Source organism: Procambarus clarkii, chromosome 47 (genome assembly GCF_040958095.1).
Source record: "Procambarus clarkii isolate CNS0578487 chromosome 47, FALCON_Pclarkii_2.0, whole genome shotgun sequence".
Taxonomy (NCBI): Eukaryota; Metazoa; Arthropoda; class Malacostraca; order Decapoda; family Cambaridae; genus Procambarus; species Procambarus clarkii.
Window position 1 is genome coordinate 20,007,322 of NC_091196.1, and position 12,225 is coordinate 20,019,546.

The 12,225-nt window shown below is 38.3% G+C and overlaps 1 protein-coding gene across 3 annotated transcripts in view; it reads left to right on the forward strand.

Annotated features, from left to right (window-relative positions):
- The first annotated feature begins 1,243 nt into the window (after positions 1–1,243).
- LOC123762958 (galactosylgalactosylxylosylprotein 3-beta-glucuronosyltransferase S) overlaps positions 1,244–12,225 on the forward strand; it is a 32,711-nt gene continuing 21,729 nt past the window's right edge. The window contains exons 1-3 of one of the 3 annotated variants that reach the window (XM_045749806.2): positions 1,246–1,555; positions 6,185–6,250; positions 8,274–8,387. In XM_045749806.2, coding sequence (XP_045605762.1) covers positions 6,221–6,250; positions 8,274–8,387 — 144 coding nt within the window. In that variant the 5' untranslated portion in view covers positions 1,246–1,555; positions 6,185–6,220. Of the gene's footprint in view, positions 1,556–6,184; positions 6,251–8,273; positions 8,388–12,225 lie in introns of all 3 variants that reach the window. The other 2 variants (XM_069302055.1, XM_045749807.2) reach the window with 2 other exon arrangements.

Consider the following 12,225-nt stretch of genomic DNA (forward strand, 5'->3'; position numbering starts at 1 on the left):
TCTATGTTAGCCTGGGTTGTGAAGGTCATTGGTCTCCATGAAACTGGTGACCTGACTCCTGATCACTCTCTCAAATACTTTTAATATGTAGACGTTAGTGCAACATAATTCTTTGCCAATGCTTTGCTCCCTTGTGTAGAAGGGCTATGTCTGCCGATTTAAGCACATCTGGTATCCCGCCCTTGTCCAGGCTCTTCCTTCACACTATACTGAGTGTCTGCGCTACTGGTACTTTGCATTTCTTTATAAATATTGAATTCCATGAGTATGGACCCAGGGATGAGTGCATGGGTATGTTGTCAATTTTTCTTTCTAAATCTGCCACGCTCGTGTTGATATCAGTTATATTTACAGGGGTTTGGATATCACGCATTAAGAAGTTGTCTGGATCTTCCACTTTCATGTTTATTGTAGTGCCAAACATGTCATACTGCTTTTTTTTAGGATTTCACTCATTTCTTTGTCATCCTCAGTGTATGAACCTTCACTCGTACGAATAGGTCCAATACTGGCAGTGGTTTTTGCTGCTGGTTTTGATGCACCATTTGTAATTCTAGGATCAATTCTCTAACCTTGTACAATTTAGTTACGTACTAGTATGTTCGGTTGCATGTGCCGCTACTTACGTAAAATAGGTATACAAGTATAGTTATTAAGGCCACTTAGCATGTATCCCTGTACATCAATACTATAGAGTACAACTGACAGCTGCAGTTTTCTAACAACTGCAGTTGCAACTTTCCTGGAACCGCGAAAACTGCAATAATTTCCAGCAGCTTCAGTTGCAAATTACTACTAGCAACTGCAGTTGCACAATATTCCATGCAACTTGTAATTGCCAATATTTTATTATTAATCATTTAAATTAATAAAAAAGTAATACTGCCTATGGTGTTTGCTTTCACCCGACACAAAAATATGCTTATTATTAAATTAAATTTTTGTATTCAGGTAAGGTACATACATACAAGGTAAGATACGAAGTTGATGGATTTATAGATAGAGCTAGTACATACAATGCCTAAAGCCACTATTACGCAAAGCGTTTCGGGCAGTTACATTAATTTGAGGATTTTTTACTTCAAATCATAGAGCGAGGTTTCGTATTATTTAGATCCTTGAAAAGACATGAAAATGTCGTTTCCAACACAAATGATAAAAATCAATGTGTTTTCATTAGAATTAACTAAAATCTTCCTGATTTTTGTAAACCATGTAAGCAGCTTACGAAGACTGTAAGTTAGCGAGGAGCGTTCAGTGTGGGAAGCAGGAGCGAGGAGGACGGCAGCATCCGTGCTCGCCCCTGCTACATCACCCCTCTTGCTCCTGCTCCTTAATGAACCTCTACAGCACCTCTACATCTACCTACACCACGCGGGAGTTGTCACAGTTGCAAGGCCTGGCGGGAGAGCAGGTAGAGGCATGCAGAAGAGCACAGTAGTGAAGGGCTGCTGGTCTTGCCAGACCTCCTAGACCCAGCAGTGGCGGGGATGCTCTTGAGGACCGCAGCTAATTTAAGCTCCGAGACTCGGCTGGCAGGTCCTCTGCCGTAATTGTGAGTGATGGTGTGTGTTGTAGAGAGGAGTGTGACTGCTCTAGGAGTGTGGTGGTGCGTGTAGTAATGGTGTATCGTGGAGGGGTAGTGTGTGTGTGTGCTGGACGGGGTAAAGGTCACATCCCATACAGGTTTTCGACAGTGTCAAAGCTCTATATAGGCGTTAGCTTTTGGCTGTGTTGGATTTGGTTGGGTTTGCTAATTAGTTATGTACTGCACTTTTTTTTTGGGGGGAAAGGCTTGATTTTGAGATGCTAATACGAACAATGAGTTACTGTGACATGCTCTTTGTTGAGTACAGGGAGCCTAGCAGAGCCTAGCTCCCAGGGTCAGGGTAAATGGTCATGTCACGTATCAGATGATTCATCGAAGTTAGTTTTCTGGTTGTTAAAATCATATATATTATGATAGGCTGTATTGGACTCGGTTAGGTTTGGTAAGGTTGGTTTCGAAATTTGTTGGCGAATTATCTTGTGAACGATGTGACTTGTCTCCCCTGCAATGAGAAAAATTAAATATGATGGCCATGGATCTCCTGCACAGTATGAGGGGAAAATTTGTGTATCATTTGAGTGGATATTATCAGCATATGCAACATTTTCACAGGAGTAAGTTGATGTTTGTCTAACCTAGGGATTGTCTGCATTTGATACAGGCCCATGGAAGTGCTTTTGTTGGATACAAAATTTTGTCTATGCAGTTCTTACAATTCAAATTAAAAATTCAAATTCAAATGTTTATTCAGGTAAAGTACTGTACATACATACAAGAGGTTATACAAAAATTAATAGATTTATAGATAGAGCTAGTACATACGATGCCTAAAGCCACTATTACACAAAGCGTTTCGGGCAGGGAAAAACACTAGACTAAAACTTAATATTAATTGAGATTAAAGTATAAAATGTGATGAGAACAAATAAAAATAAAAAACGGGGGAACATGGTAGAGAAAACAGCACAAATACAGTTAGGTCGACAAACAGCGTTGTTTAAAAAATAACAGACATGGGTTGACAGTATTGGGGTAAGGTAGGTTACAGGGAATTTATTAGAGAGGAATTTAATTCCTGTCAGGTCATAGCTACAGTATATCCTAACATAGTCATCCTATGTCAGGATGTACTGTACTGTATCCAAATATTGTAGTAGTGTCTTGTGGGGCCTTTATACTAGATATTGACAGCCATTAGGTAAGACAAAAGACTCTGTATTCAGATAATTCCTCGGAAATGTCACTAGACCTGCTCTCTAATAATGTGTCAAACATTTTTGTATTACAGTATCTTGCATCAGTGAACCTAGCAGCAAGAGCTGTGTTAACTGGCAAACAAATGACTAATAATTTTGGTTAAAGAATTAGTTAGAAATGGGGCAACTTGTGTAACTATATTATGAATTTTTTTGTATCCAATATTACTATTTTTTTGCAGAGGACTAGAGATGACTATAGACGATGCATGTGACTTGCAGGCACCGAGTCAGAATAACGTGGCTGAAGTATGTTGACCAATCCACGCACTAGAAAATGAAGGAACGACGACGTTTCGGTCCGTCTTGGACCATTCTCAAGTCGATTATGACAATCGACTTCAGAATGGTCCAGGGCAGATTGAAACGTCGTCGTCCCTTCATTTTCTAGTGTGTGGATTGGGCAACATGCATGTGGCTTTATTTAAGTACGCTAGTCTATATTTGGTATACTATTATAAATTCAGGGATGCTTCTTTATTATTGATAGTCGATGAGCAGTATCTTCATACAGCGCTCTAATGTACTACCAGCTGTATTATACTGTATACAGTATTAACATCTGGTGACAATGATTCATTTTCTCTTAAAATTTGTTTGTGACTTCTTGGGCCAGAACTCAGTCTAACAATGGGCTATGCAAATTTTTTTTCACATTTACACAACAAGAATAATAATTTTAAATTTATTCATAAGACAGTGTGTACAGAAAACATAAGACGAGGGAGCAACTGTAGGTACAGGGGTTACACATAAATATGAAACCACTACTACACACAGCATTTTGGGCAAAGTAAGAAAAGTAGTGATGTGTTGATATTTATAAGCAGATACCTGTATACAATACACGTAAAGTACTGTATTTGTGTAAAATAGTAAAAAAAAATTTAGATCAGTATCAGTCTAATGGAGTTACTGTAACCACCAATATGGTCAATTGTTAAATACAGTACAGGAAATTTTGTCAATGTAACTTTATTGGATTTTCTGATTTTGAATTGGAGTACTGTATGTGGATTTTCAGCTGATTCACATACAAACACTATTTATGTCATTTGTACATTTTCCTTATACAGTAGTATACATTATTTATAAATATACATACAACATATATTGACCTGAATGCTTAATTATTTGATATTTGATCTTGGTATTATCAATTTTGTAATCTGGCCCATGTTTGGCAGGCTTATTTAATTTAATTATACAGGGGAAGTGTGATGGAGCACTCATAAGCCTCACATTATGGATCCTGTAGCATATTGGTATTCATCTTCAGCTCTCAACCGAGGATCCCGGGGTTCAATACCGGGTTAGAGATGATTGAGCATATTTCCTTTTACCTGATGACTCTGTTCACCTAGCAGTAAATAACGATCCAGGAGTTGGGCAATTGTTATTGGCTGCATTTTGGGAAAGGTCATCAGTAATTGGCCTAAGGGAACTTCAATAAGACTACTGTAACAGGCTTTCTGCCACTGACTACGGGTAACCATAAGATAACCATTATGTTAATAGCAAGTAACGGAGTACTGTGCATGTTGTTGTTTAAGATTCAGCTTCTCGGAATAAAACGTTTCAAGTAGCACGGGCTATGGTGAGCCCGTATTGGACTTACCTGGCATAGGAGTGGGGCTGTAATTACTGTGCAGTATATAACTAGGCAAACCCGCTTTTTTTTTTCAGGGTGAATAAGCACTCTTTGGCCTAGTGAAAAATATGTTGTGTTCTGTTTGAGTCTGTATTTTCTTTATTGCTTCTTACAATGCAATGAAATATTAATGAACACTGGTAGATTTTTTAATTTTAAGTAAAAGACAGTGCTTATTCCTAAGTATGGTGTGATATGAAATGCTTAGTTTTCAATAACACTATTTTGCTACCTTATAATAAAATACATTAATTTATTTACAGGTTATTTTTTATAGTGTTATCGTATAAACATAATGGGGGATATATAACATTTATAGGGTAGATTGTATTGAAAATGTTGCTTAGTTTATGTAGAAATTTTAAAATTAAACAGTTATATTTGAGAACTTTTGTTTTTTTCTGAGCTTTGCCTCCATTCTTACTTTTTTTTTTTTGCCAGAGCCATGGGTCCACCCAGGTCAGTAACTTTTCAGATAGTCTTTTCTTGTTGTATAGAGGGAAGAAGACTGGTAGAAAGCATACATTACGTCCACTGTCAAAATAAACTGCTCACTTTGACAATAAAAGAATGTATCAAACTATTGGACACCCCCTTCAAAGGATCAATAGGACCACAAGGATAATCAGTTATTACTGAAAATGCGTAACTAACAGACTACCCACTAGTGACAACTGTCAGGTGTCAACCCTAGATAGTATAAGTAGGTTGGAGGTGGTGACAATCTCACTTTGTGCTTGCCCATCACCCATGAAGGATATCGGCTCTGTAGAAGCCAATCCAGTTGATTTGCTGCTCGTTAAGATTTTGTCTGTATGTTGTGTTATATGCTAAACATTTAGTGTTCTCTTCCCATTTTGATGGAAATTTATACTGTCTGTTTTCACCTATGCACCTCCACTTGATTTTAGGGTTACCTTCCCTAGCAACCAATGGCTGCCAGACATATCTATTCTTAGGTTAAATTACCTGCAGCACGATCCAACTTCTCTTTAATTTAGTCATTGTCGTGGTGGTGCCCAGTTGGCCCTGGTCTTCGTGGGGCCATTCGATTCTATGGCTACCCAGCCTACTCCCTGGTTTTGCCCCTAAATGCTCAATCCCTGTGTTTTGAGTCCCATCTACTCCTGAGTACAAATGAGTGGACTGTGCCTAAAAGGGGGGAGGTTACCACCACTTCTTACCCTGATATATTGTACTTTTACATGGTGGCAATTGGTTTAGTGGGTTGTTTATTAGTTATGTATTTTCAGAGCGATATTTGGCTATCCTTGTAGGCCCAGTGATAGTTTGATGAAAGTGAGTGGTTTGATGTGTTCATTGATGTCATTGAGCAATTACCCTAAATGGCAGATTGAGGTATAGTATGTTCTTAATTGCTCTTGGGGGGCTCAAAGTTGGCCATTGCCTGGTGTTCTAGATGGGACCTAGGTGAATCCATAGACTTGTCTAATAGAGTAACCAAGATGTCACTCTGAAGTGAGCATTTCCTTTCACTTATTGCCTTATTTTTATTGCTTTTATTTTATTTTAGAACACAGCATTTACCGTGCTCATGTGCATACCCAGTGGGCACTGTCGATTGAAAGAGACCAACATTGCATACTGTTTACAACGTAACATCACGTTTTCAACCAACAGTGCCCACTAGGTAGCATAATAAAGTCCTTTCAACAGTTGTAATTGTGGCTTGAGTAATCAACGGTTGTTTAATTTTATTCTTTTCAGCCATCTCTGCCATGAGTTTTCTACAAGTTGTCAGAAATGAAACAAAAAAAGATGAAGACAGATAAAGTAATTTTTGTTTTCAGTTTGTTTATGCACTGGTATTGGACAATGTCAGCTTCAGCTATAGTAGATTATCTTGTAGCCTCAAAGATTGTGTTGTGTTAAAAGTTTGTACACCCACCCTATTTTGATAACACTCTGTACACATTGTGGCTTCTGTGCCTTTTCATTGAAATTTTGTGTGAACAAGTCAGTTTTTCATGTGTGTGTTGCACTCTGATGCTGTATCACTGCACCCTTAGCTTTATTTTAAGTGATCAATTCTTGAGTATTATTTTAAGTGTCAAGGCAAATAGAGGGGACTTTTGACAAGCCGCCGGTTTCCTGTTCTCGTTGATACAACTAGAGAGATTGTGACACTCGGGTAAATAAGATAAATGCATTTTTAAGGCTAGGATTTTTGTGCATTACAAATAAATCATATTAAAGTACTGTATACAAATAATAATAGCACAATAGTAATGAAAGTAACAATGATAATGAACATTTTTACAATAATGACAATAAAATAATAAACCAGTCAATCATTCAACAGTAAGTGTCCCTCGTGTACTGTATGAGAACCTAGCTTCTACAGTACTAGTACAGTATTAGCACATGTACTCGGCATCCTCTCGTACTCTTAACCTTAAAATATCTTGCCATACTGTATTTCCAAGTTTCAGATCCAATCAATAAAATGGCACTTTTACATATATTAAGTTCATAATTTATATGTATTCGGCTTAGTTTTGTGGTTGCACTCAGAGCTACTGTATTTGTATCACAGGGTCCATGAAGATGAAAGTGTAGTAATTTTACACATCCTATGTTCTTACAAAAGCTTTACGCATCACTAATCGGTCTTCTCTGCACACCATATATAAAAATACAATACTGCAGATTCTTGAAAAATATTGCAGCTCCTGGATCATTAGGGCTGTTTTCTTGATCATTATGTGTGTGGTTTTAAATTTTATGATAGGCCTAAAACAACCCTGCACATGTGAGTGTGACATGGTGTAATGTGAATAAATGCCATGTTATGGAATGTGGAATCTGAGAACATAGACCACACTTGACACTTTGTGTGAAAGTTTTTCATACTTTATGTGAAAAATCTTTAAAGAATTCTGATAAAGAAAGAGATTTAGGGGGTGGTTCTAGATAGTTTTCTATCACTTGAAGACCACATAAAGAACATCGTGTGAGGAGCCTATGCTACACTTTCCAATTTCAGAATTGAATTTAAATACATGAATGGTAAAATACTAAAGAAGTTATTTATGACCTTTGTTAGACCAAAGCTGGAATATGCAGTGGTTGTATGGTGCCCATATCTTAAGCACATCAACAAACTGGAAAAGGTGCAAAGACATGCAACTAAATGGCTCACAGAACTGAAGGACAAGAGTTACAAAGAGAGGTTAGAGGCATTTAATATGCCCAAACTAGAAGATAGAAGAAAAGGAAGTGATATGATCACTATGTACAAAATAGTAACAGGAATTGGTAAAATTGATAGGGGAAGAATTCCTGAGACCTGGAACTTAAAGAACAAGAGGTCATAGATTTAAACTAACTAAATAAAGCTGCCGAAGAAATATCGGAAAATTCACTTTCGCAAACAGAGTGGTAGACGGAACAAGTAAGATGAGAAGGTGGTGCAGGCCAAAACTGTCAGTATTTTCAAAGCATTATGTAACAGAGTGCTGGGAAGACGAGACACTACGAGCGTAGCTCTCATCCAATAACCACACTTAGGTAATTACACAATTAGGTAATTGCACACTTAGGTAATTATATCATCAATGAAACAACTCTGATTGTGGTGCACAGTGCAGGGTTAACAAAGACAGATATGAAGTAGGAGTGGGTGTACATTGCATAAGGTTTTTCTTTGCGGGGGGGGATTTGATTATTCAATGCTATATGTACTGATTATTCATTATTATATCTGATCTACTGCATGCAAGATATATTTTATTACAGTATTTATATGTAGTATTATGTCTTGACTCCAAACTGTTATGTCCCACAAAAATGGAAGACAGGAGAAGAAGACGCCTATCTGTTCTCCTCGTGTTCTGAGATGAGCCGAAGGCAACGAGTTGTTATGGCCGTCATCATCCTGGGCTCCTTTGTTTACATTATTCTAACACAGGTAATGTATTGCCAAATCATGCATTGATAATGTGGGTAAGTTTTCTATAAGATCTATTGTTATATAAGGCAGGAAGACAAAATAATTTGGAAATAAATTATTTAGTACTAAACACGAACTCTCAAAAAAACAAAAAATGGTGTACAGTTCTCCTTGTGGGTTGTCGTATACAGTACAAATAGAAATGTCAACTACTCCCAAATAATACCACCACACCGCCTTGTTACTATATCCCTTGCACTGTTCATATTCATTCCACACTTTCTCATGCACTCACTCTCCATGTCTGTCCATCTCTGATCTACCTTTACTCTCCTCTTCCTTCCCTTAAATTCACTAAAATACATTCTTCACCAGTGTGTCATCATACATTCGTTCAACATACTCAGACTGTCTTGGTATACTTCAGTCATTTTTATGAATTATTGACTGCACTTCACAGCATTCCATTACATTTTTATCCCATAGCCTATCTATTCTAAAACCATTCTTGCTAACTGTTCAGTGCTGCTACTCCCCTTCTTGGTTTTCTGGTAGGGGCCCTTCAGTGGCACCTCGAACTTAACTCTTGGTCCATTAAGCCTTAACCCAATACTTCAGGCCTCTTGAGACCTATCTGTTACCTACTGGAAACCAGGACCAGTATCTGGGTTATTCTATTCTGAGTGAGGCAAGTAGGGCATCAGAGACCAACTACATAACTGGGAAAACTCACCAGAAAGCATAGGCACAGCAAAACGAGCAACTGCTTGAATGAAATTAGGTCCCCTGGTAAACTAGCCAAATGATCATTGGTGCGGGGTAAATAACCTGACTGATGCACCTGACCACTATCAGATGGTAGCTCAGGTCACCGGAGTGACACGTGTTGCCTTTGCAGGGCTGTCAACAGATCATTTAGGCCAGGTTGTCTGCAGAATTTTTGTTGCGCCTTTTTTTTAGTAAGCCCCAATGATGGCATAGTGCTAGCTTTCAGGATCTTCAAAGACATTCATGTGGTCCTTCAACATCTTCATCTTGTGGGAATCCATATTCCAGCCAACTGTAATGACTGGCTGGATTCAGATCCCTGCTATTTGACTTATTTGCTGGCGAGTGATGTACAGTAGTTCTTTCTCAGTTGGCCCACTTCATCTTTTCAGTCAACTGGCATAAGTCCCTGTTGGTGCCATCCTGGGTTCTGCCTTAGCTCACCCTTGTATTGGACACTGGAACAGTCTTCTATTTCTCTTCCTCAGGCCCATTTTTTAGCTGCCCCTTCATCCTCGCTGGTGTTAGAGAGGTCTCGGCGAGACCTTGAGCGCCTCTATGGCAGCTTGCCCTTCTTTTGTATGCTATATCGTTTGGGCGGCATCTGTTTGAAGGTGTTTTATCATTTTCTCCAATGAGCATCCTTTTGCCATCACTGGGCCATGTAATGCGAATCGCAACTCTCCAGAATTTTAACCAACTGATGGTTGATACTGTCACCTCATACCATTCAGTTTCGGTGGAGTCTCTTGTTGACATTTGAGGTGCATGGCTCCTTGATCCCCCCCCCCTTTTCTCTGGCTGTTTCAGGTGTTTTCTCATCTCTGGCAAGCTTGTGCCACTTCTAGATCATTATGCTCTTTTGATCGTGTTCTGGACTTTATGTTGTCCTCATTTTCAGGTTTCTCCCTTGATTATGGATTCTAGTTTTAACGCGACTTTCCCGATCGCCCCTGCTTAATCCTGTTGGAGCGGTGTTCTTCATGATTTTTGCTGGAGACAAGGGTCATTTGCCCTGGGGATCATGTTTGTCATTAATAGCCTTGTTTGGTCTTGGTTAAGAATAAAATTTCAATTTTCTGGAGGGGTTCTTGGTCATTGATGTTTGGTTTGTCCAGCCTAAGGTGCATCATTCACTCTGCCCTGTGGCTGTAGTGCGAAGTTATTTATGTGCTGTAGTGGGTGACGCACTGCTTGTTAACCCTATGTCTCTTGTGACTTGTTCCAAGGCCTGTCTCTCCTTGGTCAACTGTAAGGTAATTAAGTTCAGCCAATCTGTTGTATATTCTCATACACATGACTTTTGTAAGTTGCTGCTTTGTCAGTTTTCTTTGTCAGTATGTTTACAGGCAGTATCTAGAGTGAAGGCTTTTGATGGCCTAACAAGTGTGTTGGCCTATTGTTATTTATTAGATGTTCCATGACCTGTGTGGTACTAAGACTTACTAGAAGGAATGAAGATTCACATAAATATGTTCATAGATGAGAGAATGATATCAAGAAACATTGATGTAGAAGGAATTTTAGAAAATATTTCTTTAGTAATGGAGTTGTTGATGGATTCTCCAATAATGAATTATTTGGGGGTTCTGCAGTAATGGAGTAGTGGGGGGATGGTTCTACAGTAATGGCATAGTTGAAGGGTTCTCCAATAATGGATTAGGTGGGGAGTTCTCCAGTATTGGATTAGGTGGGGAGTTCTCCAGTAATGGAGTAGTTGGGGTTCTCCAGTAATGGAGTACAGTAGTTTGGGGATGGAATATCACAAAGTTGTATATTCCTAAACTAGCAATAGTATTAAGTCAAAATTTGATACAATTTACAATGAAGACAAAACACTGCAAAATAGCTCTCTTTCTGTAATTATAATTAGGCAATTAAACATAAGCATGATATATGATATTGTACCATAAATGTCATTTGATTCCTGCATTATTTTGTTTTTCTTATACTGTATGCAGTTTGTATATGTAAAGTATATGAAACTCGAGGAGTAGGAGTTGCAGATTGATTAGAAGGGGGGCTAAGAAGCAATAATAATTCTGTATGATCCTTAAAATACTTTACATTAACCACAATAAAGACCTTCTTGAGAGGTGTCATGTTGCCAAAAGTTTCTCTGAAAAATACGCAAAACGCCATCGTCCACCTCATGAGTTATGCTCTCACAATGATTTTTTTCGCTGTACAGGATGTATGCTTGGAAGACAAAATTTTTGTTTGAGCTGCCACTGCCTAAGGGGGGTACACTGTGTTACATGGGCATCTGGTGCATCATCTGCTTTTACAGAGTTGTCAACATAGCACTGATATATGATGTTAACCACAACCTGAGCATTATTCCCAGGATTTTACCAAATCCTGGGAATAATCAAGCATCCTTTTACCTTCAAGGAAAAGAAAGTAGTTGTTCAATTGTATAAATCTCTAGCGAGTCCCCACCTGGATTATTGCATCCATTTTTCAATACCGAAAGGTATAGTACTATACCTTTCGCTATTACAGTACATCTCTGTTTCAGTAGCGTTGCATGTACATCGTCCTTTTTAGATATGATTACAAGAGCATTATGTAAGTCCCAGATTTTCCTATAGGTAATGGGGTGGTTTGTCATTAATTTGGGAGGGTGGATGTTTAACATTTTAATGAGGTTTGCTAACTTATAAAAACCAAAATGCGTATTTAATCTTTCCTGTCTTTTATATATTTTGAGTGTCATTAGACAACTGTTTGAAATTTCATATTGATGCTAAAGCCTTCTCAATGCCTTCATGTTAAAGACTGTTAATGGATGCAATCCTTTTCTTTTTGAAGGCATCTTCAGTTTTGTCCTCTTAACTTTTTTTGTAGATATAAGGGGCCTCAAAATGATTTGCATAATCTTATTTTGGAGGGTTTCAAAAAATGTGAATTATGTGTCTGTATACAGTGCGAGATGTAATGCATTGTAATCGGTCACAGATCATATAAATAAATGCAGTGTTGAACATTTTAGCGAGTCTCTCATTAATATCGTGATTCGCACCAACAAGGACTCGCAAGGGCATCAATCTCTCCCAGTGTCTCTTCCTGAGAGAAGAAAGATATA